The 25,215-nt window shown below is 46.2% G+C and overlaps 1 protein-coding gene across 1 annotated transcript; it reads left to right on the forward strand.

Annotated features, from left to right (window-relative positions):
- Positions 1 to 8,927: 8,927 nt before the first annotated feature.
- On the forward strand, positions 8,928 to 21,132 carry MARCO (macrophage receptor with collagenous structure). Its single transcript, XM_062579112.1, has 15 exons — positions 8,928 to 9,042; positions 10,116 to 10,217; positions 10,763 to 10,993; positions 11,643 to 11,678; positions 14,782 to 14,826; positions 15,195 to 15,302; positions 16,483 to 16,590; positions 16,722 to 16,766; positions 17,312 to 17,410; positions 17,506 to 17,559; positions 18,068 to 18,112; positions 18,274 to 18,381; positions 20,003 to 20,044; positions 20,395 to 20,571; positions 20,924 to 21,132. Exons 1-15 carry the CDS (start codon positions 8,928 to 8,930, stop codon positions 21,052 to 21,054), a joined length of 1,446 nt encoding a protein of 481 aa, XP_062435096.1. The 3' UTR covers positions 21,055 to 21,132.
- Positions 21,133 to 25,215: the final 4,083 nt, after the last annotated feature.

The raw sequence follows: 25,215 nt of genomic DNA on the forward strand, positions 1-25,215 counted from the left end.
CCTCTGATTGACTGGGCTGACCTCCCTTATCAATCCTTGCTCCTCCAAGTGCTGGCAAACACCCTGAACTTCTTGCACATGGTTTCATGGTTTCAAACCCCATGGTTTCAGCAGCAAAATGTCTGAATGCTGGTGCTCGTGTCTACCTGGCTCCTGCAAGAGCCTCACTGAGAAGGAAGGGGCAAGAGCAGGTGTGTGAGGTCCCTGCTATGTCCTTGAGGAGGCCCCCAGGCCACCGTGATGGTGGCTTTGAGGAGCAGCAAGAAGGGCTTGTGAGGACCACCATAGCTCTCCAAGTCTTTTAGCCTCCCTGCTCTTCTGCCCCCTCAACAGCAGGCACAGAAGCCCCCTGTTTCGGTGCTGTCACTGCAATTCCTCTCTTCCCTCTTCCAAAGTCCACTGAAATTTATCAAAAGTTGCCATTTGACTCCAATGGACTTTGAATGAGGCTATAAATTCTGGCTATTGCAGGTGGCTTTGGAAAATTAAACAATGTACAGTGTGGGCATTTACAGCAGCTTAGTTAATTTAAACACAACTGTGAATATAAATCAGCTACTTTCATGTAGAATTTCTTGATGCCATTAAGAGCGCTGCTTTGAATTAAAAAATATCTGACTTACTAATAAAGGCAAATAATGACAGGCAGATCTTATTATTTTATTGGGCTAAAGTTAAATATTTGACCAATAATGAAAACCTATTTCTAACTGTTTTCTTTCCTTCCTCCTCACTCTGTTTCTTTAAAGTACATATACGCTTGTGTTTTCAGTATTTGCTTTTGCTTAAGTTATGCCTTTTGCTGGATTCATCGGTAGTTAGAACAGGGTGAATTGATTAAGAATTGTACTATTTTTTCTTTCAGTGATTACCATCTCTGTATTGAACCAAGCTTCGATGATAATTAGTTATTCTTTGTTCTATCATTGTTCCTGACAGAAGAAGCCTTGGGCTAAGACATTTAGTGCTCAGTGTTGTAGGAAAACAGGGGAAAAATGCTGGAGCCTTCATCTAAAGGGCTTAGACCTCAGTTAGAGGAGGTCTAATTGACTGCAGCTAATTCTTCATTCGCTGGTGGAAGAGTCCATTATTGTTATTGTCTGGAAGGAGAAATGCCCCGGCTTAGGGGCTCCATGCCCCAAATCTCTGCAGAGAGAACATGGGACTCGTGGAGGGCCAGGAATCACGGGCACAGTAGAAACCCCCTTATAAATAACAGGCTCCTTTACTTCCCTCACCCAGGCCCATCTCTCATGGTAAGCACAAGGCCACTCTTGCTGTGTGGACTCAGCTTCCAGACAACATATTCAGCATGCAGAGAGGTTGCAACTGCTACCGGCCACGGTGGGTTGGAGGAGGCAAGACAGCACACCTCCGCTAAAAGCTCTCTTGCTCCAGTCCTGGTCAGGAAAAGAAACTAGAAGTGAGCAGGTTAACTTGTGGTTTGTTCTGCTTTCCTAACCGCAGTGCAAATTCTCTCCCACTGCTAGTCCAGCACAGCTCAGCTTCCAGATGCTCAGAAGAAATGACTGTCCCATTTGCTTCAGCGTACGTTTCTTTTACTTTCATTTCTGTGTGAATGGGAGTAGCTGTAATGAATGTCCAGCAAGTGACTGCAGGATGTGGCAATTACACTGACTTCATCAGTGTGTTAGAAAGTCTGGGCACTTATTAACGTGCATTAGCACCATGGGAATGGCTTTCTGCCAAAACCCTGCTCGAGCCTCCATAGGCCTGCAATAACTGCAGTACTTCTGAACTAAAGATGCTGAAGGCTCCGGTCACTCTGCCCAGGTCATTCTGGGTCTTTTCTGGGTCTCTCTCTCATATATGAGAGTTATTAGAGACTTGATGCATTCTAATTGCCTTTGGAAAAGAAATGAGGTTTGATGCAAAGGCTTGGAATTAGACAAAAGGGTCAGGGCCATGGGGCAAATTCTATTTTTATTCATCAAAACGCTTCAGCTCTGCTTGATCTGTCATCACCAGAATAGCAAGAGGAAGGGAATTCCCAGCTAATTCCCAAAAGAAGCTGTGTGGTGGTTATGGAAATAGGTCCAAAAGGCTGAAAACAGGTACAAAAAAATGTGTTTTTTTTTCCCTGAAAAGTCACCTAGGGCTTGTTAGCCACTAGTAAGATCTGAGCATCACGCAATTCCCCAGGCATTAGGAAACTTGCACCTTCATTTGTTAGAAAGAAGAAAACCATCTGAAAGTATGTAAAGGAAAAAGCATTTATTTTGCTCTTTTTATCACAGTTTAAGTGTCTCTTGCTCCTAGCACGAGCCTATTCTGCTAGATGCTCAGAGCAGAACAGCAGATGCATGGGAAAGAAGTGGAGATGATACTTGCCTGGCACATGTAGTAGCTAAATGTGATCTACCTAGAGTGCCAGGCTGCATTGTAGCCTCTTGTACATGAAGCGGTTTCAGGGTGGTTTTGGCCAACATCAGAGAGAAGATGCAAACAGTTTCCAAGCCCCCCAGCCCAAATACGCAGCCGTGATACTGAGCACACCTTACGGACGGCCCTAGGCACACTGACTGTGTCCAGCCCTTCCAGTACTGATGCAGAAGGCATCACCATCCCACTCGCTGCACCCATCTGCTCCCAACAATAGTGGTTTTGCTGAGGGCCCTCCACTCTGTGCTGAAGAACGCTTCACCCTGGGCTCACCACCCCCCTCTGCTTCTTGTTCTTTCCCTTAGGATATTTCCTGAGCCACAAGGCTGAGGCAAATGCCTTTGTACTGAGGTAGAGCTGAGAATCCAAAGATTCTCATAGTGATAGCAAGATAGTAATAGAGAATCAGGACCAGGTAATAGCCCTAATTAAAGGAAGACAACACATACGGATTTAAAGGCAGGATCTTACCTGCGAATAGCGGTGCGCCAACTTGGAAACTGGCTACAGCTTCTTCTAGGGATAGTGTTTTGGGGAGTGGCAATAAACCTTCCAACAAAGGTATCTTCTTCTTTTCTGTCTTTTATTTTTCTCCATGTGCTGATGCTGGTGGTTTCACTTTCAAACTTATCATTTCCTAGCAATAGATTGAGCAAGTTTTACCCAGAAACAGCTGTCACTGGTGAACAAGCAGGGAAGTAGCAGGAAGAGAGCAGAGGTTTTGCTCAAAGCCTCGCTCTCAAGCGCCAGGGAGCAGCACGGTCATGTCAACATCTCTCTCCCAGAGACGCGGCCCAGGAGCACCGCAAAGGGACGCAAAAAGCAAGCACAGGTGATGAAAGGGGGGAAATTCAAAGGGAAAAGCCAGGATTTGGGGACTCTGACATGCCTGGTGTCACCATAGCAATTAAGGGGGATGATCTGAGCAGCAGGACTAGTTGTTGCTGCGTAGGGACAGCAACAGCAGAAAACCAAGAACCAGGGAAGTCTAAAGCTTCTCCAGGGGTTGATCTTTAGTGCCTAGCACCGCTTATATGTTTTACAGGACAGGCACTTTGAGTTTATTCTGCATGGACTGCTGTTAGAGCTAGTTTCAAATCTGCATCTGCAGCTGCTCATACATATGTTTGCTCTGTACATTCACTGAAGAAATGGCATAGAGTGGTTACAAGTTAACTTCAAAATGAAGTGCTTGCCAGCAGCATTTAGGACATGGAAATTTGGACCAGAAACCTTAACAGAGGCAAGCTAGCCTAGCGTGACCTTCAGTGGAAGCCTGAGTATTAGATCCTTAATCTGTTTACCCGAAGGTAAATGCTAAGTGATGCCACTGGTGTGCAGGCAGTTAATTGGGATGTACACCAATGCAAGCAAAATACTTGAGAATAAACCTATTTAGGAATGTCCTGACTACTTCCCTAGGTTACTGCCTGAATCTACAAAGACCCAGCATCTCACATAATCTCAGCTGATGGGCAGTAGTCTTCCTCTCTGATATCCATGTATGAGTACTCTGTGGTAAATGCAGCATCATTTGATGTGGCTGGTAGTTAGTTATCAAATCCAAAATGACCCTTGATTTTTAAAAGCCCAAGGGGTGGAGGAAAGGGGGATGTGGCTACACAGGGAGCTATGCTTACAGAAGTCTTTTTGGCCTTGTTGAAAGCTTGGGAAGAATCAGAAAATCCCAGCAAACATGAGCATTAGGGACTGGCCTATCCCTCCATACAAGGCAGAGCTGCTATGTGCAGAGCCGAATGCTGGGAGATGCTTCCCTTCAGCTGTAATTGTGTTGCTTATAGCAGGTCATGAAAAGCACGAACCCATTTCTCATGTGACTGGTTTTTACAGCACTTGCATTTTTGCACATCTCATTATCAGTCTAAGTCGGCTTTGGATACATCAGGTCTTTGAGATCTCAGCTGACGGGCAACACTCTTCCTCTTGCCTGAACAGGGGACAACTGTGTACAAAGGAGGAACAAGACAGTGTACGGGGTCTTCCAAAGCAATGCTGCTTGTCAGGAGTGGCTACCTTACAGAACATATTTTTTGGCTTTGAGGGTGGCCTGCTTAGCCAACGCTGAGTATTTCACCATGCGGAGGAGGCCACCCTAGTATTAATTCACCTCAAAGAGCAGGTTGAAGTCATTAAAATATTTTGCAGGTGGTTTCTTGAATTCATGGTGCAGCTGGATGCAGCCTAAAGGGAGTGGGAAAAAAAAAGAAGAAGAAGAAGAAGAGGCAAGTTCTGATGAAACACAAATTAACATAACTCATAGAAGGGAAAGAAATCTGGTTTCAATCTCTACAACAAAGCCGAGCAACACATCAAGCTAGAAAGGAGAAATGTCAGCCAGCCAGTGCCTGGGATTTTATTGCTTTAGCACAAGTGCTTCTTCACGGGTCCCGCGGGAACCCAGGTGCTACCGCAGGCAGCTGGGAAGGCAGCACACACACAGACATGCCTGCTCACCTGGTGCTGCACGCCAGCCCCCTGCTGCCTTGCAACACTGCCACGGCCCCGCGCCCCCACCGCGTTCGCCTGCTCCCGCGGGAGCACCCCAGCGCGGCTGGCGTGGAGGGCTGGGAGCGGGGCAAGTCAGTGCATTCCTCTTCCATCGTCTCCCTCAAGTGGAGTAAGCCTGGTAAGCAAGGGGACGGCTCCCCAGGCAAAATCAGAGTCTATAATGTTAGCTACTGGGTGTTGAGACTCCTTGTGCCGGTGTTTGCCTTGGAGGAGGATCTTGCCTGCAGCTAGTACCCACTCAAGTATCACCTCTACAGGCAGTCTCTAGATTTTGGTGACCCAGAATCTGAAAATATTCACTATAAGGGCCCTGTTCACGTGTGGGTCCTGGTTCCAACTTTATTTTAATGCCCCAGCACAAATCACAGTTGTCCGGGTGTTGGTTTCAGTCTCTCTTCTGCATGGAAACTCTCCAGGCAACAGATCATTTCTGTTCTTCAGAGCTGGATCCTCTCTCTCTCTCTCTCTCTCTTTTTTTTTTTTTTTTCAGATGTGCTGACCAGGCCTGAGCAGGGCAGTCAGGGCAATCTAGTTCAGAGGGACATTCACAAGGGAGTCGCCAGACCTGGCTCCTCCTCAGCTGGCTGTGGGCAGATCACTCATGCTCCGAACTCAGCAGTGCCCCCAGATATCAAGTGGCTCTGAAGCTCTTTGACCTTTTACAGGGAAAACAAAGCTTTTTAGGATAAATACAGTCATACCGAAAAACTTACTGGTATGTCAAAATTTTCCAACCCTGTTCATTCCGAAAAGAGAAAAAGAGAGAAAAATCAGGTGAACCAGGAAAAAGTCAAGCTGGTTTATGAACAGGCTTACCACTGCAGAGGCAGTTACATAGCTCTGGCCACAGAGAGCTTCACAGTGTTCACCTATCTATCTCCTGCGTCCTAGGTCAAATCACCAATAGCTATTACCACAGGAGAGCAGTGTTGTCTGAGAGCAGGATTAATTCTTGTTGGTTTTGAAGCCTATCTGCAGAAACACAAGTACTCATGTAGAGACAAGTGTAGGCTGTCAACATTTTTGGTTACCACTCTCATTTTTTCAGTTTAGTGGCGAACTGCAAGGATGGTGGAGGTGGCTACCCTTGCTTACCAAGCACAGGACCTGTTTGTGTCCTTGCCTCTTCTCTTTCCCACCATTGAAAGGCCACCAAAGCCCTATAAATTCTTCCCAGGCATGCCTAGGATATTTCCTGACCTTTTGGAATCAGTTAGGTGGGTTTGTGACAATTACCATATCGTAGATAAATGAAGAAACACCTCTGAGTTAGGCTGTCTTATTCAGGAAACAAAGGGGGGGAGAGTGCCACCTTGCCTGGGCATGCTGCCCTGGGGCTGGGACAAAATCCTGACCAGAAGATGGCCAGGGCTGAAAAGCAAGAGCAGAAGTTGCTGGTGTTTGGACACAGCCTCATCCATAAGGACTTCCTGTCTGTCTGGAAGGGTTATGTTTGCAACAGCAGCCAACAAGCACCCGCTGCAGATGTCCTGTTGCATCCCTGCCCAGACATTGTGTCCTTGGCTTGCCCTCTTACCTGGTGCCTGGAAGGCGACAGGTGAAAGCAAACCAAAAACCTCAAGCTCTTCCTGGAGATCTCAGCAGAACATTTCTGACTAGGCAGGAATAGCATCAAAAGGAAAAGGGGCCAGTGCTTCCTAGCAGAGAGGGCTGGTGGATGGGGCTGCTTGGCCTGGCAGACATGCCCATTAATGTGCTGGAAATTGCTGCTCTATTAATAATCCCATTGTTTCAGCAAGCCCTCCACCCAAGGAGACTGCGCTGAATCAGCGATTTCTTTTCTTTTTCCTTTCCCAATTTAGTAACCCGCATTGCACAATCTAAGTCAATCTATTGCTGTCGGCAGTGATGGCACAGCAGGAAACAAAAGATCGCAGAAAGAAGGGGGTTGGCAGCTACCACAAGCTCTCCTCAAGGCTCAGCAAGAGCATCAATGTGTGATCCCTGATGCTCTTGGCATGACAGTGACCCCCTCAGCCACACGCACACAGAAAAACAGTTCTTCATGAGAAATCTGCCATGTGCTTGTGTAGGCTTACACCTAGATGGAAACATGGCATGGCGCTTCTAGGTGGCCATCACTCGTCCAACCGACGTGACTCTGGCAACACATGGAATTGCACTGGTGTAAATTATATGTAGAGAAAAAGAGAATCAGGCTTGCTGACCTGTGTAGGCAACCACAGCTAGACAGGCAAAGCAGGGTGGAATTATGGCTTTCATACTGACCTTCGCAAAACACCTAAGTGGAGAACTGGACTTTGAATCTTGGAGCACCATCGTTCAGGACTGTCAAAATTGGGCAGCTGTACCCCCACTTTTACACCAATGTCGCCAGGCCATTACAAGTCGAATGAAATGGCCACAGTACAGCTACAAGAGATGGTAAAAACCTACCCCAAAACTTCTTTTTGATGGGAGGAGGACACAAAGATCTAGTCTTAGCCTTTGCCTTTTGAAAGGGCTTTTTGAAAACTATAGCTGCCAGCTACTTCTTTTTTTTTTTTTTTTTTTTTTTTTTTTTTTTTTTTAATATTTTTTGAAGTAAAACGCATTGACATCACTGTGGTGTTAAAAGCCTTTCTGCTGTAAATTAGCCCACTGTCTGCACACAGCTGAATCACATCCATGCCTACAAGCAGCCACTTGGCAATGAAAGCACAGTTGTGTCTAGCTAATCACTTGGCCCAGCAGAAGCAGGTGGCTTTAGGCTTGTGCAGAACTGAGTGGTCAGTTCAGCCACCAACACCATCAGAAACAAGCTGGCCACAAGCCCTTCCCTGGGGGATCGGCAATGCCACTCCGCCTAGGATTCACTCAGAGTTTACCCAAGCACAGCAGCGCGAGCAGGGTGCGTGCCCCGGTAGTCACGGGGACTCAGCTGACGGGTGCTAACCTCCAGCCACCCTAATTGAGTAGGGTATCTCAGCCCTTTGCAATGAAGCAAATTAACCCCGTTTGTCACTGTAACAGAACGTTGTGACAACCAAGGACTCCCCTCCCTGCTCGCTGGTGTTCAACCAGGGTGCAGCTCTGCAGGTATGTCTGAAAGGAGAGTGTAGAGGAAGACTTCGATATCCTTGTGGGTTTTTGAGAAAAGGGGAGCTGCTGTGGGGTAGTGTGTTGGGCGAGGAGCCTCTGCCCTGCTCCTGCCTGTGGAGCAGGCAGAAGCGCCTCCAGTGCTGTTTGGGAGAGTCACCTTGCCTTGCAGAATTGAAAGGCAATCAAAATATGGTAAGGGCTATGGTTGTGAGTTTTACAGTAAATGAGCAAAGATGTGGTGAAGTGGTAGAAACTGTAGCTGTGGCTGTGGAGAAGGGGTCAAGGAGGACACACAAGGCTGGTGAGAGCCTCAGCGAAGGGGATGGAGGCTTCTCTTTGCAGGCTCTTCTCACATAGCTTCCCAGACCCACCCAGGCTTCTGCTTCCTCATCCTGCTACCACTTGCTTTTCCTTGCAACTCCTGCAGATGTTTTCCTTCTTTGTGTTTTGGTCACACACTATCACTAAATTGTCATGTTGGTGCAAGTTAACTTTTTTTAAAAAAAAAACCTGCTGCTCAGTGCTTAGCCTCCCTTCCTAGGGAGTGCATCTTGAGGCCAATGTTTAACTAAGCACCTTGGCTACGGGAGGAGTTTCACTCGAGTTAGGAGCGAGTCAAACGGCCACCTCGAGTCCAAACCCCGCTACGTGCGTCGCAGCGATGCCGAGCGGCTCGGCTGCGCTCGCGCCGTAGGCTCTGCGGGCCCGTCGTGCCAGGGCGAGCGGGTGAGGGAAGCTGCGTGTCCTAGCTGTGGGAGTTTTGAGGAACTGTTCGAATTACCACATCAGGGTTCTCACAAGTCTATAAAAACTGAGTAGATAGGCAAAGCATATCGGAAAGCATATCAAATCACTGGGCAGAGAGGAAGCCCCTTCAGTTCTTTGTTGTCCGTAATCTGGCAAGATTTTAGCTTAGCTGCAAGAAATTTGTCATGGAAATTAAAGATAGACACAAGGGAGAGGGAAATTCAAGTGATATGAACACTTTGACTCTTTCAGACAAGATTGGGTTTGCTTCAGCTGCTGTTACAACATTTCAGATAAGTGGTAAGGCTTTTTATTTATTAAAGGGATTGATATGATTTTATCTGGCCTATGAAGAAAACGGCACATAAAATAGGATGTTGTATTTATATTGCATACTAAATGCTTTTTTACGGTGACACTTGCTACTAAATTTACTTTCTGTGTGAAAAGAGAAGTATGTGAAAGTAGCTTTTCTAGGCAGAAGCTGATACTGAGCATGAGAAAATATTAGTTCTTTTCCCTGTTTTAGAAAAAGCCTAATTTCATTGAGGAAAACTTTAATGCCTTAATATTGAAGATATTCAAATCACCAGATTGAACAAAAAATATAAGTTTATGAATTTCAGTTGAATAAATATAGTGTTGCTGACTAAACCATTCTACTGTAAAATTAATTAAATCATTGTACTCTTTTAAAACTAAGCCTTTAAACTCCTGATTATATTACTTTGAAAAAACTCAATTAAGGATAACTTACTGCATGTTTGAAGTAGTTATTAATGCTTCTGAAAGACTTTTTTTTTTCTTCCTAAAGGCTAAAATGCAAAGCAATTTTTCTTTCATGTTTGCCAGCAACAATTTGTTTTAAAAGTAATGATTTTTGTTTTCTTATGTTCTATCACTTAGGTTTTTTTTGTTTGGTTGGTTGGGTTTTTTTAATCTATGTCATTTGATATATAGATCACTATTCACATGTACCCAGTGCTCTGGGGATAGCATGTGTTTTAAAGAAACCTCTTTGAATGGCAGCCTGGGACAACTAAATGCAATGAAAGCAGCGAGTTTTTTCATGCAGGAAGGGGAGAACTACTATATTTGTACTGTTATAGATTGGATTAAATCTTGATTGAAGCAAGCTGGTTAAAACAGTTAAGGAAAAGATAGTAAATGTGAATTGCAAAGCATAGGCACGTGCAAGGGAGAGAAGGCAGCTTGCTGCTGTTACGGGACCTGGCCCTCCCAGAGGGCCCTGGCTGCTTTCAGTCTCTGGAAAGCATTTGTACTTTATCGCGGCCTGAAACAGCTGGAAGCAAGGAGAGTTTGCAGTAAGTGAGGTTCGAGAGGATGCCTACCCTGCTTCTGTTGGGTTTCAGAGCCTCGAATCAAACGAGAGCCGTCTGCATGCTGTGCTCGGCTGGCCCTTGCCATCTACCTGCTGCTCCTGACAGCTGGCCAAGCACTGTTGGCATACAAAGGTAATTCATCAGCCTTGCTGCAGGCTTGACAACAAAAGGTAGCTTTGCTGGATGTCCTTCTGCAGTGTATTGTGCCCGGAGAGCTTGGCTGTGAACAGCTGTGGTGGGTAGAGGGCACCAAATACCCCAGAGACCTTCTGTGTTGTCCAGCATCTCCATCCTGGCCATCTTCTGACTTGTCTGCATCCTCCTCTCTTTGCAGAGACCTGTCTTTCCCTGCCCCCTTTTGTACAGGAGCAGAAGGTCCCACTTCCCTGTCAGGTGGGAACCTCTGCACTCTTCCTTGCAGTGTGCCCCCTCCAGCTTCTCACCCCCAGAGTGCATCCCCCACTCTCAGGTGCCTTCCACCCCACTGCAGTGTCCCTGCCTCCCAGCACCACTTCTGTGAGTAGTCAGGTGGGACACCAGGCTGCTGAAGAGGTGCCATGGAGAGACCCTGCGCTTGCCATGTGGGGATGGCAGGAACACACCCAGTGTGCAAAGACCAGCACCCTAAAAATACCTCCCAAGATCAGCTGCACTGCATGGCCCTTCTCTTTCCTCAGTGTTTAAGATGCAGGGAGATATGTCAAAAAATCAAGGAAAAAATGCATCCTACCTGGAAGAAATATTGAAAAGCTCCTCTGCAGAAAAACTTACTTTGGAGAAGAACTACATAGAGAGGGATGTGAGACCTGAAGAAAATTGGATGAGAAGCATAGAAGAGGAAATCAACATAATTAAAAATGGCAATGAAAACTTGATGATGATGATGAACAACATCACCCTGGCTGCAGGTATGGTTCCTTTTCTCTTCAGCCTTCTGCCTTGCCCCACCAGTTGTGTGGTGGGGAGAGCCAATTCATCTGCACAACTAGCAAAGCCCAAGGTCCTCATGATGCCTGAGAGCCACAGTCCTTCTGTGTGAGATTGCAGAAGGTCCTCAGCTGGGCCAAACCAGGTAAACCATTAACCCAAACAAGTCATGTGACACTGTTGTCCCAAGAGCCATGCAAGTACCATACTGGGTGCAGGCTCCACAGACTTATCAAGCTAGTTCAGACAGACGAATAACTAGGATGAGATCTGGGCACTGTCACATTGCTCATCATGTCTTCTAATTACTAATGCTCAGATACCTAGCGTTAGACACTAGTTTCTGATACCCTGGCTGGGGAGCTGGAAACATTCCCAGACACCAGCGCATCTCTCTGTTGCCCATGTGCAAATGGCCCTGCACAGCTTTGCCTCTGCACATCCACAGCCTGGCAGCTCCCTTGTGCAGAAGCAAATACAGCTCCAGTCTGCTGTCATCTCCTGTAGGCACCAGCATACTTATAGGCCTGGCTTTGACTGAAGTGTGATGTCTTCAACTGAGCCCTAAACCCCCTTTCTGGCACATCATGTGCTGACTACTGAAAAATATCCATTAAATATCCATTTCAGGGCCCCCTGGAAGCAAAGGAGATCCTGGTCCACCAGGTACGTAGGCTTATGAGCCATAAGCATTTTTTTTTCTCTTTTTCTCTATCTCCTTTTTCTGTAAGAAACATGAAATGGGAATCTGAGAATTCAGCCTATAGATCCACATCATACAAAATATACAGAAAGCCAGTTCTCTGGGAATTAGAGGCTTGCTGCACATTTGACTATTCTATTGTAAGCCTGGGCCTCCCTATATGCTTCCTGCAGAGGTAGAGTGACTATAGAGGAATATTTTGACTTTGCCTACTTGCTACTACTCAGACAGAAAAGCTCAGAAGTGATGGGGGAAGTGAACTGGAGCTGGTCATTATCTGCAGTAACTTTTTCAAATCCCTATGTGAGATGACACAGATTCTGTGAGCAGCATAGGTGGTCAGGAGTTGGGATGCTGATGGAGACAGTTTCAGATCCTTTTTGAAGTGGAAAAGCCTCTGAAGGATACATCAGTCTCCTGATGAGACTCAGATGTGGTGACCAAAGCTGAAATTCAATGGAGGTGGTCAGACCTCCCTAGGGAGTGTTGATCGCCTCCTACTTGGTTCAAACTTAGTAATAACACTGCTTTTAATACTGATAAAGAGTCAGTGATTTGTTGGAGCAGAACTGTCTCAAACTTCTGAAAAATGAAGGCTGTCACTGTATTTGATTCAGGTGCCAAAGGAGAGAAAGGAAGTCAAGGTGAAAAAGGACATCCAGGTGAGTTTTTGAGTTCTTACTCTCATTTCTCCTTAATCATGAAAGAACACAGAGCTCGTTCTTGGGAGCTGGCTGATGGACCTCCAGCTCTTCAGAGCTCCCCAAAATGCAGTGTAGCACACCGAAAAAAGCATTTATCCAGCTCCTACAAGAGGCGGAAAGGAGGTGGAAACCAGCATAATTTCACTGCAGCCAGTGATACTGTGCCACTTCACATCAGCTGAGTATATAAACAGGAATGTGTTGGAGCAAGATCGTGTCCTTGGCCACTCACATAGGATTTTTTGCCTATGACTTCAGTGAAGTCAGAATTTGACCTGCAGTATTTTGCTTGTATTTATTTATTCTGTTGCTAAATCTGTCTTTAAGGAGAGGCAGGCAAGAAGGGAGACATAGGTCCCAAAGGATCACCTGGAAGCAAAGGAGAACCTGGGTCACAAGGTAAGTAACACAAAAATGACAGCTCACAGGACTGGAAAGACATGGTAAACACTGAAGATCATCTGAGCAATACAAGAATAATTACTTTTCTTTTTTAGGAAGAGGGATCCCAGGAGAGAAAGGTGAAAAAGGTAAGTCATAAAAACAGACTCTTGTGACTACTTCTCCCCTCACAAAATTGTGAGAATTAGCTTGTGTCTGAAGTAGTGCAGGTGGGCAAATGCACAAAGTAAGGAGCTGAACTGCTGGAGTGATAGAGATTATGTATTTGCCTTGAATAGAAAGACATAAACCCACTCTGATTTGCAAAGGCTCTATGAACCTGTGTTTTCTGCCTGCTTCCAGCTATGCAGGAGGGGCAGCTCAGAGAGAAGAGGAGGTGGGAATGCCTTCTATGCGTAGAAAACAACTAATTTACTTTTTCTCCTTTTAATTCCACTTCCAGGTGATCCAGGGGAAAGGGGTATTCAAGGTCCTCCTGGTGCAGTCAGTACCTTGAAAGGAGAGAAAGGTTCAGCTGGAAGAGATGGATCCCCAGGTGAGGAGTTATGTGCTCCTGTAGCACCTGTACCAACACGAGTCTGTGGTTTATGTTGTACTCAAACCATGTAGCCATGGGTTGAGTCCCTCACAGTGGAGCCAGATGGAGATGTGGTCATGACAGGATAGCCTGAGCATGCTGTGTTGCAAGGCTCTCAGCTACTCAGCACCTGCAGCTGCTGTTGCTGCAGCTGATGCAACAGCTGTGCTCTTTCCTGCCCAAGGGCATGCTGCAACCATCTGCAGGAGCTTTTATCATGGTACATCTTGCTCTGCTTTCATCTTTCCTTGCAGGAGCACCAGGACTGAATGGCATTCCAGGAGAGAAAGGAGACAAGGGAGACATGGGTAAGAAAGAAAGGAAAAATGAAGTAACTATCTGCTGTCAGTAATAGTGATGTTCTACTGTGATGGCCAAAGGACACAGGCAAGACAAGTTCACCAACTAATGTAACAAAATATTTTACCTCTGCAAAAGACCTTGCCCAGCCAATACAACCAGAATAGGAGGGGGTGGGAAGTGAATTATTTATAGGGGTTCGTGCTTATCCCATGACTGGAGTATAACTGGGATTTTTGTCTCACCAGTGCAATTCAAGGAGACTTCATCAATCCCTGCTCTATAGGGCCCCAGTCAAACAGTGCATGTAATGAATAGCAATAAATTCAGGACCTTTGTCCTGTCCCTGGGGAACTGCCTGCTGGAGCTCAGGAATGAGCTGGGATGAAGCACTTCCTTCTGCAGCCCTGTCAAAGCTGCTTGGGGTCCCCAGATCTTCTGGGGTAGAATTTCAGCCCCCTTTCCTCCTCCCCACCCCCCAGGAGATAAGTGTCTCCAGACAGTGAGTGAGGATGCAGCAAGTCCAGATCTAATGCTGGCAACTGTACTGCTTTGAGCAGAGGTTGGACCAGGCAATTCACAGAGAAACCGATGTTTCTATGATGATGATCCAAGATGCAATCCTTGTTAAGTCAGATCTGTATCTCATCCATCCCTAGTTTCTGGCTACATTGAGCTTTTCTGAAGGGGAGGGGAACTTTTTTAGAAATCATGTTTTCATATCTTCCTGGCTGCACTTACAACATTGAAATACCACCTCTGGCTAAACACTGCTTGGTGCCTGCAGTGCTATGTTTCATAGCCCAGTAGTTCAGGGCCTTTTCAGGAATGATTCCCCAAAGGTCCCTGTCAGACTGTGGTCAGCAGGGCGTGGCCTGCAGGCAACTGGCCTGTCCCCAACCATGCAGCCTGCCTGGACTTCAGTAGAGCAGTTATGCTCCCATATGCCAGCTGAAAATTGGGCTCAGTGGCAACAGAAGGAACATGCGCAAAGGATGATTTAAAAAAAAATCATCTCTTATTTCTACTCATTACTATGAATAGATGAGGTAGATCAGCTGATATACGAATTTTGCATTTCAGGGCCAAAAGGGCCACCGGGGATGAAAGGAGACAAAGGAATCCAAGGTAAAGCATTTCTGGCACCTGAATTACTTCTGTGGATGAATATATCATAACTTAATACATTTTATGGATAATCTGGTCCTCTCACAGAGGTAAGTTGGTACTAATGCCACTGGAGCTGCAGGAAACAAACCTATGCATATTTAATGTGAACAAGAGCAACACAGCCAGAAGAATTCTTATTTTAAAGATAAATGTTTAGAGCCAGTGTACTGAGTAGTCATCTAACTTCCTGTGATCACTGGCTCTACTCTTAAGTATGCTGAGAGCAGAGATTGGCTCATGTCTCTAGCTGAGCTTTGTGGGCTGCTACTAGCAGTCACTAAAGATTATACCTGATAAAGCATGAAAGTGTGGTATTTCCCACGCAGGCTTGCAAGGACTTCAGGGTGTAAAGGGAAGTAAAGGAGACTCTGGTCCTGCTGGCCCACATGGTGAACCAGGAATAAGAGGAGAAAAAGGAGAGATGGGTGTTGCAGGTAAGACTTTGACTATCTCAACATTTCAAAGACTTTCTTATGTACTCCTGTTTAAATTGGTCCTAACTGAAGACCTCATGTGACGTTTTAGAGTTTGGTTATTTTCATAAAAAACAGACAACCCTAAGCATGGCTTGCCAGCCCATGAGGGAGCTGGAAGAATAGGACACTCTGCCTGACCCAAAGGGTTTTCATTTTGTGTCAGGCTCCAGCAAAGCTCCCAGAGGAGGGCTGGAGGAAGGGGATTTGCAAAATGCTGACTCTGCACCATGGAAGTCTCCTTAGAGCTACCCTGTCTAGCAAAAGCTGCACGTGTTCAATTATCATCCTGTTCTAGATTTAAGTGGTGATGTTTGTAGCAGGATTTTTATGGTATAAACTAACACAGTATAATTCATAGGCACAAGCATGGATATCGGGCCTCACTGTAGTAAAACCTATTTCTGAAAGCTTTATATCTTATACAATCCTGACTCTTATACAACTCAGAGGAATTATGCAACATGATTCTCCTGTGTAACAGGCATTAGTGGGCATCTCCTGGATAAGCTGTTGAATAGCAGTTGTATGGGCTGTACCCAGAGAGGAGAAGTTGAAAGCAGGATGTCAAAAGAAAGCAGAAGTTGTTTGTGGTACAGCTGAGAGAGGATCTTCTCGATAGGTGGGCTAGAGCTTCCTTAAAAGTCACCAGATCCTACAGGCTCCAGCAGAGCTGTACTTGCTCACATGAGCTGTGGAAAGAGGGTGGAAGGAATACCCAAGGCAAGGACTTTGAGATGATTTTGGAGCAAAAGGGTGAAGAAGTCACTCTTTAAAAGAGTTTTACACACACTTCACACTCTTCAGCTCTTTTCTTTGCAGGGGATCAGTGTGGTCTGACAGAAAAAGCTAAGGAGAGCCATGGCAATTGTCTTAAAGCACAGGAACAGAATAAACTATCCTCCATCTCTACTGTGAGTAGGAGAAGGAATAGACCCTTAGGCTACAGTAATGAAGATTTGAAGAAAACCTTCTGGTGCTAGGGATAGTTTGGGAATAGACAAGGGAAGTGTAGCCTCCATCCTTGCAAGTCTTTAAAACCAGATCTGAGGCCAAATTCTCCCACCTCATGAAGCTAGAAGATGCCCGCTGGCTTCAGAGATAACAGATTTATGATTAAGAGTGCTGTGCTCTCTGGTAGGTCTCCAAGGACAGAAAGGTGAAACTGGTGAGAAGGGAGATCCTGGGCCCCGTGGACCTAGAGGCCCCGAGGGAGATCGAGGAGCTGCAGGACTGCCAGGTTTCAATGGTAAGTGAAGAGCACAGAGAACAGACACCACCACCACCCGCGTTAGCACAAGCACACAGTGCTGGAGGGCTGGTGCTAGCTGAAGCTTTTGGTTAAGCCTCGCTAGCACTGAGATCAGCACTTTCTTACAGGTAGCATGGGGGAGCGTGGACCTCCTGGGCAAAAAGGAGAGGCAGGTAAGCCATACAAAAGGCGATATTTTAAAGGGAGTGCTTCATGACATGGAAAATCATATCTGAGGTAGATCCTGACATGGGTAAGAGATGACGAGATGATGAAGCCATGTTAATGTGCAAACCAGTTCTGCAGCTGAGGCTACCTCAGCTAGACCCCACTCAAATGTGTATGAGAATGGAGGAGAAAAGGGAGAATCCTGTAACAAGGAAGGCCACATCTTCCTTCATGTGGTGTATATGCACGTGCAAAGGCAAAAATTGACCGCTCCTCTAGGAAAGTGCTCATGCTGCTGGTGGCTGGCAGCCTGCAAGGGCCCAGTTTCCTACAGCCTTTCACTGTGGCCCATCGCTCGCTGCACTGTTACAACTGGATCTGCCAGGGGAAGATTGCAATTTAGAAAGAAACATGGTTTGTTTTTGTCTTCATAGGGATAACTTAATCTGCAAAGCACAGGGCCCAGTGATTTAGCTGTCTTGCAGTGGTTCTTTTCTCTCCTTCACGATTTGCTTGCATTTCACATGTATTATTTGTGTTCAACATCAAGGTTTAACTGGAGAGCGTGGCCCCTCAGGAACTCCTGGCTTCCCTGGCAGACCTGGTCAGAAAGGGGAGAAGGGAGACCAAGGGCTCAGTGGCAGTCCAGGTACAAAGCTACTAAGTTTGTAACCAGCTGCTCTCCTAAACTGACCTTGCTATGTGTGATGATTGCTTCTTTGTCAATTTGGTTTTTAATTTCAGGAATTGCAGGCGAGAGGGGACTTAAAGGTGAAAAGGGAGACAATGGAATGGCAGGTAAAGGAGAATAAAATGGGTTTGGTCGACACTTTAAACTCTTCATTTATGTAGTGCACACAGCTTTCATAGTTCTTCCATCAGGAGATGAGGAAGATCACAGTATTGCACCCTTCTGCATTTATTGTATACCTAGATAATAGGAATGGGAGTTGCCTGGCCTAACTTTGTGTTTAAAAATGTCAGACAAACCAGACTTCATGTCTAGGCTCTCTATAGTCACCAAGGATATGCTCTATCCAGTCAGTGGAGTTCAGGATGTGATACAAATGACCACAAGGAGGTGAACTTCTTCAGGAGAAGATGACTCTCCACTGTCTATATTTTCTGCATTGATTAGGTCTCCACTGAGTGTAACGGGAAACAAGACTCCAACTTCAGAAATACACATCTATAGTTCAGATAGCTAAACTGGGCTGGATGAAGCCCGCCCTAAATATTGGTTTGTGTAAACTTAAATTGTGTAAATACTTGTCTTATGTATTTATTTTGGTTTTGATGAACTTAGGTGCACCAGGGCCAAAAGGAACAAAAGGAGATGAAGGCTCACGAGGTAAAGACTTGTTCTATAGCATTATTTATTCTGGTATTTATTTATTCAGCAAAGTACTGTAAATGCAATGACTCATTTATTTGTGTTAAAGTGAAATGCTTGGTGCACTCTTTCTTTTGGGAACTGACAGAGGTATCAACTTTCTTATACCTTCTACTCAGGTAGTCCAGGCCCAACGGGTGAAAAAGGAAGGAAGGGGGATTATGGTAGTCCTGGTCCAAAAGGAGCACCAGGGGCCAAAGGAGCCAAAGGAGATACTGGACATACTGGTAAGGCCGTTTGTCACAGTCTGTAGCATTTGGCTTTGGGACCTTATGTCATGCAATGTCACAAGCAGTTCTGGAGCACAGACACCAAGCTGGTGTGGGGGAACTCAACTAACAGGTCAGTTTTCCCAGAAAATACATGCACAGGGTGTCACAGTCATAGCTTAGAAGGTTTAAAAAATGCAAGTACTCTTCTCAAATCTCTGATCTCACGGAAAACTAGAGCAATTCATGTTCCTATTGCCTTTCTATAGAGACATCTTGCAAAGCACCATGCCACTGCAGTGTATGTGGCAGTTAGGAGCACAGCACTGAAACACCAGGACTCTTTAGCTCACCCTCTATTATTATAGGGCATCACCAAGAAATGGACAGTTCGAAAGGACCTACAGTAGAGCTACTTCCGCCCTACGCCCCTTCCCTTCTAATCAGACTGCTTCCAAAAACCTAATGACAGGGCCAAGACCTCTGTGTGTGTTTTTTTTTCTTTCTTTTTCTTTTTTTTTATCAGTAGTTCCAACAGACCATAAGTAGACACTATTGGCATTTACTCATCTGCAGGTGGTAACCTGGAGTTTTTACGCAGTAGTGTCCCAAAGCAAAGGACTGTAATTCTGTTTCGGGGCGGGGGAGGGGGGGAAGATCAGTAACTAGAGGAGGAAAAAAATAGCAAAAACTTCGGAAACTTAGGGCTTGGTGGAGTACACAGGCATAGAAGATTCAGCAATGACATGGCAGCTCTGAAGAAGTCATATTTTGGTGGCATTCTCAGTGTCTGTGATATTCCCCACTAGACACAAGGTATTTCTTAATGGCACTCACTTGTGCTGTTTAGCGTATTAAATTTACCTCTTGGACGGCAAGAACACTTTAGTGCAACCATTACAGGGAAAATTTTCACTACTGGAGCACATCTGAGCACGTTCATGAATTTCTTCCTGCCTGTGGTGCAGGATGGGAGCCTGCTCCAAATGTCTTTTTGTTGCTGTTTGCAGTGAAACAGTGCTTGACTACTCAAATAAAATTAGAGCCTATCTGGGGTTCTTCTGTGCACTCCTCTGCTGTATCTATTTCTCTGGAGAAGAGGTGCAAGAGGGGCCTCCAGGTGGGAGATGGCAGTATGTGCTTTATGGAGGTAGCATGTGCAAGGAACACTGCACAGTGTGCTTTTTAAAGCATATTTTTTCTTAGGATGTCGTACAGAAGCGTAAGTGGCTTTCTGCTGTCCTGTTACCACATGTACAGACCAAAACCAATGATGTAGGTCTTCCTACAAATACTCCTAGAGATACCATGCCTGCTTCTGGAGTACCCAAAGGCTGTCAGAGATGTCATTTTAGAAACAGTAGTGGCAATAAGATCCATTTCTCTTGAGTGAATGATATTTTGCAAGCTGCCTTCTTCACTCAGGTCATGCATTTGGAAAACTGCCATATGTTATCCTGCTTTTCTTGTCATGCTGCTATCGTGGCTTTTTTTCATGTACTCTTAGTCACTTCAGAGGGTCCATTTCACAAGGGAATGGAGCCCTTGTATCTCTGACCCACAGTTATTTAGAAAAAGATAACTATTCCTTTTTCCTAACCAGCTGTCAAATGCTTGCTTGTTTCTTAATTTGAAACAGGTCCTCCAGGATTGAAAGGGAGCAAAGGTGAAAAGGGAGAAGGTACTGGACTTCTATTTATTTTTTTTATCACTTCCTTTCTTGCATGGAAACACTCTGACATCAGGACCACCTTGTCTTCCAGGCACACCTGTAGCATGGCTAGCAGATCCAATGTGGCGATGTGCCAAACAGTTGCACTGGAGAGCCTGGGTCACAGGCTGGGTTGTCTCTACAGCCAGGGCTGGGTGGTGAATTGCTTTGTGCCACAAGGACTTTGTGGTTTCTCCCAGACTACAGCCACTGGGTGGGAATGTTCACCCAAGTTTGAGCAGTCACTGTTTCATCCTTCAGTGGTGGGGTTTTTTCTTGTGTAATTAATACAGCTGTTTTCTTCTGCTCTGACCTGTCAGGCCACTTCAGTCATCTTATACGAATCGCTGGAGGGGGCACGAAGGGTCGTGTGGAAATCCTTCACGACGGCTCCTGGGGAACAATATGTGATGACGATTGGGACACCAAAGATGCCACTGTGGTCTGCCGCATGCTGGGATATAGTTATGCAGTTAGAACCTTCACAGCTGATGCAGGTGAGTCCCTAACAGCCTCCCAGCTTCCCATGTGGGTCCTTGTGGCAGAGAGGGCATTGCCTGTCTGACAGAAGCAACATGCACCCGCAGAATACCACAGCCAGGTTCTTCATCTAAGCAATGGGAGAGCAAAGGCGACAGTTTCGAAGGGACAGCCCTTCCCTCTTGGGATGACACAGCTGCCTGTCAAGAGCTGTTCAAGCTATGCCAAAAGCTTGATCTCTCATGAGCAAACCATGAAACCCAACACATGCTTGCAGTCTATAGGGTTGTCTTCAGAAAAATGCAAATTCCTATTATTCCTGTTTCCCTTGTCCAACAATGATTTTTTTTTCTTATTTTTCCTTCAAAGGCACTGGAGAAATTTGGCTTGATAATGTGAACTGCAGAGGGAGTGAACATTCAATTTTCGAATGTGCAAAACCAGTCTGGGGTTTGCACAACTGCTCACACAATGAGGATGCTGGAGTGGAGTGTGCTTGATGGGGCTTGGGAACTGCCCTTGCAAATCACTGCCTGGTCTGCGCTGTACATGGTTCTGCTGTTTCTCTGTGCTTATGATGTTGTTGTTCCTACATATTCATTAAATTTTCCACCAATCGGTAACAGTCCCCAGATCCACAGGTCATGCAAAAAATACCAGCTACCACAGCAGGATGCAAGCTGGCTCACGGCTCTACAAGTGACCTAGTACAAGCGCTTATGTGTGGGACTTCTCGATCCACAACAAGAGAGATTGTGCATTTTAGCTTAGCCAGCAGTAAGAAAGACCAAGTCAAGAGCATGGGAAAGACGTTACTGTGACTTAACTGATCTAGTATCTGCATCCCAGTATCCTGATCATGAGTCAGAGTACAAAACCTCCTGTGAAGTGCATATACTGAAGACAGCTGATGCTCAGAAATCATCAGCTCATATAACTGTGCTTCAGAGGAAAAGGATGATCACAAGTTGAAGCACAAAAATAAGTGCCCAAGGAGCAGGTGCCACCTGCCCCAGTTTAGCACAGACCATGTTTCCTCGGCCTGGCCCCTGGATCAATACTGCTCTGGTAGAATAACCTGATGTAGGAAAGTAAGCGCTCTCAAGCTTTTAGAGAAGAGATGCTCCAGTAAAACAAAGGGATGATGAATAAGAGCAGTAAGAAGGAGATATCTGCTAATTAAACTTTCAGAGTGAAATTATTGATCCAAACTGAAGGCTTCTGCCTTAATTGAAGGTATTGTACAGAACAATGCAGGAGACAATAATAATAATAAAAAACCCACCTTCCAGTTATTAACTATTCTCCTTTCCCATTGCACAGCACTTGACAGTTGGTAGGTGACCAGCAGCCTGTACATAGCTGTGTGCACCGCAACTTGCTTGCAGGAGCTTTCTCTAAAATGTAAGAAATACATTTGAGGAAACTGTCATGTCTGCACTTCTCTCGACAATGTTGAAATATGTTTTTAACAATTGTAAAATCAGATATGCTTCTCTTGTTAAAGTGTAAGCAAGCATCTCTTTTTTTCTTTTTTCTTTGGGGGAGGGGGCGGTATTTCTTCTCCTCACTTACCCTATTAGCAAAGTTCCTCACCATGTTTTCAGGCTAAGTATTGAAGCATTCAGGTTTTTTAATCAGGCAAAATGATCACTGGAGGTCAACTCTCTAGAGTCCCCTGTGGTGAGTCAGAAAACACAGTTTCTTGGCTGTGGCTGCTTAAATGCCAAAAGCTTTAAGCCACAGTTTGAAGAACAAGCATCCAGAAACAAGCAGTTAGGCCAGGTTTAACATCATAACAGCAAGCAGGGATGAGATTGGATCCAAACTTATTCTCAAAGTTTGCCTTTCATGTCATTCTATTTAAATGCAATCAAAGTACTCTCAGGACAAGAAACCTCTATCTTTAGCAGCTTACTGCTGGTGTGAGCTTGGATGCCTAGAGCCAAGGGCACCATAGTCCAGCTTGTCTGCTCCTAAGTACAACAGGGACAGATTGAGCCCAAGCTAATGTCCAAGAGCATGCAGAACCCTTGGAGAAGCACTGGCTGACTGGGACGAACAGTAAGGGATACTAGATGATGCAGCACAAGTATTTACAGTGGCTCCTCATATGTCAAAAGTAGGGTTAAACCAGACAGAAGACACTAATATGGTCACTAAAGCAAGAAAAAATTCTTCACACTTCTCCCAGCTTTCCTATTACTGGGATGTGCTTAATAGGGTGCATTTTTGCCCTGAAGAGTTGGTTGTGCTAAATTAGCTTCTCCATCATTTACAGTCCCCATTGCCACAGCCCTGTACCTCTCCTGGGTCCTGTGTACCCTCAGACTGCAAAAACTGCAGTCACTTTAAGCTGACTACGTTATCAGCTCTTGTTCCCATGGCCATGCAGATATCCAGGTTAGGGAACTGATCCTTGTGAAAAACTACCTAGTTTTTTAAAAAACAAAAAATAATTTTAGTTGGTAGTGGAATTTGCCCGCATAAGAGAGATGACAGGAATTTTTAAAACCAATAAACAAACAAAACCAGAAAGATGCATGAGATTACTTCTGGGGGGGGTGGGGGAAGGTACACTTGCAAGGACAGAGGAAACAGGTCATTTGCCTCTGTAGCAGCCACCGGTATTCTGCGCACAGCAGCTTTTACCAGCTGATGGCCTAACTTGGTGGCTATAGTGGTTTATGATGGCTTTTGTGCCTGAGGAACAGAGATATCACTCTGCATTATTTTAAACCTTTTAAGCAGCTCTGCATCTTCAGGTCTCCTGTTTTGGAGCCTTTAGGTTCTTCCCTGATTGTTGTGCCCATACACGAATAACTTGAAAATATACCATCACCCCTCCGCTCCAGGAGCTTCTCTGTTACTGCAGCTCTTTACTCTTCAGCTTCAAAGAAATGGGAAAAGCTCCATGCATCATCCGATCAGTTCCTTGGAAATAATAGCGGTGGCAACCTGGGGGGGGGGGTCGCTCTGCTCTGCAGAGGTTTGATAGAGGCAGTTTGTACAAGAGTCATTTCAGCAGTATTAGCACAGATGTTACTGAAGAGCTCGGGCACAGTCCCCCCCACTCCTTTGTAAAGTTTTTGTACTGCTGTGGCACGATCATACGCTCTTATTATGCGGCCCTAGAGGCACGCTGGTATAAGGGGTGACGGAGGCTCACGCTCTGTCCGTGTAAGGGTGCGTGCTCGTTTCCTGCGCGGCCCAGGAGACCAAGCGCCAGAAAGAGACTTCCAAGGGTTTCTAGCCCAGCTTTAGCATGTTCAGAAGGTCTGGCTAAATCCCGCACTTTTCCCTCCAATCACACATACGTGTGGCAGCTGAATCGCCAGGTCGCTGCTATTTTGTGTTTCGGTAGAGGCAAGAAAAGCCCTTACCTAACTGCTGCCGGCAAGGACGTCCTGCCGGCCGGCTTTGCGCCTCCAGCGCGGCCTCTCCCCCGGGATGCGGGATGATGTTCGCCCTGCTGCCGCCGAGGGGAGCTCCAGGGCCGCCGGCGGCGCGGCCGCTGCCCCAAATCCGCCCGCAGCTCCCTCGAGCCCAGCACCTCGGCAAGGTTTCCTCCGAGGGGGGCACTGCAGAAGGCCCCGCCAGCTCGCCGTCCGCTTCGCACCTGCAGAGGTGCAGAGGCCGATCCCGACGGCCGCAGGCAGAGACCGGGGACCGCGGCCGCCCGTCCGGCTCCCCGCGCGGCGGGGCGGGCGGACGGGCGCGAATAAGGAATTGCGCGGCGTTGCTTATCGTTCCCTCCCGGCAGCAATTAAAAAGATTTAGTTAAGCAGAATGCAATTACACTGTCGTGGATAAAAGGGATACAATTAATTAAAAAGGAGCACTTTCCCTGAGGAATGCTGGTGTTCCCAGACGCCCCCGTCCCTGTCCCTGAGCGCCTTGCGCCATCTGAGGAGAGGAGCCGGGGCGAATCGAGCGGCGGAGAAGCAGGCAGGTGCCCAGGGCTGCAGCGAGCTCATCTCCCGGCCCCTCCGACTCACAGGGACAAGCAAGTTAGGGAGTCCCATGAGGACGCATCTCCTCTGTAGTCCTGAATCATCATTTCCGACACTGCTCTCCTCATTTTTCGAAGGAGCTGAACGTAGTCTCTGGCACCACGCTGAGACTTGGGTTCTCTTAGAAAGAAAAGGTTGAACTTTCCGTAAACAGTGGAGAAACAGCAAGCAGCCAGCGACTGCGGGATGTGCACTACAAGGATTTACCAAAATCAGCGGGGAAGCAGTTAAAGTGGTTGAACCTAAAAGCCTGGTGCTTAAAAAGTTTCACATCTTGTGACTTTCTGGGAGGAAGGAGAAACGTCACCCTGAGCGCCTGCTTCCCCGGGTGTGGAGACACATCACCCCAGCCAATACCTCTTCCAGGAAACTCAAATCCGGAAAGCTCAGTTCTGCAGCAAAGGGCAGATTTCACAGCCACTGAGTTTTCAATCACAGAGGGGCCTGCTGAGAATGTGTATTAATAAAGAAATAGTAATGATTCAAGCACTGCCATGCCTCAGTGTTGGCATTAGTGTCAAAGCATGCGAAACAACACGGAGGAGAAGGCTGCAGGTTATCTGTGGAGTGTGATGACAGGTCAAATGCAGTTTTTATAGCTTCAACAGAAGTTACATGCAATTCAAAATGCCACCCAGGCACCCAGAG

This window comes from Rhea pennata, chromosome 6, assembly GCF_028389875.1.
Source record: "Rhea pennata isolate bPtePen1 chromosome 6, bPtePen1.pri, whole genome shotgun sequence".
Taxonomy (NCBI): Eukaryota; Metazoa; Chordata; class Aves; order Rheiformes; family Rheidae; genus Rhea; species Rhea pennata.

Excerpts from the sequence above, each read along its gene's own strand:
- MARCO (XM_062579112.1), top strand. The coding sequence starts at position 8,928 with ATGGAAATTAAAGATAGACACAAGGGAGAGGGAAATTCAAGTGATATG. Across the intron at positions 9,043-10,115 it reads TACAACATTTCAGATAAGTG|AGCCTCGAATCAAACGAGAG; the intron begins GTAAGGCTTTTT and ends GTTGGGTTTCAG. Across the intron at positions 17,560-18,067 it reads GGGAGACAATGGAATGGCAG|GTGCACCAGGGCCAAAAGGA; the intron begins GTAAAGGAGAAT and ends TGATGAACTTAG.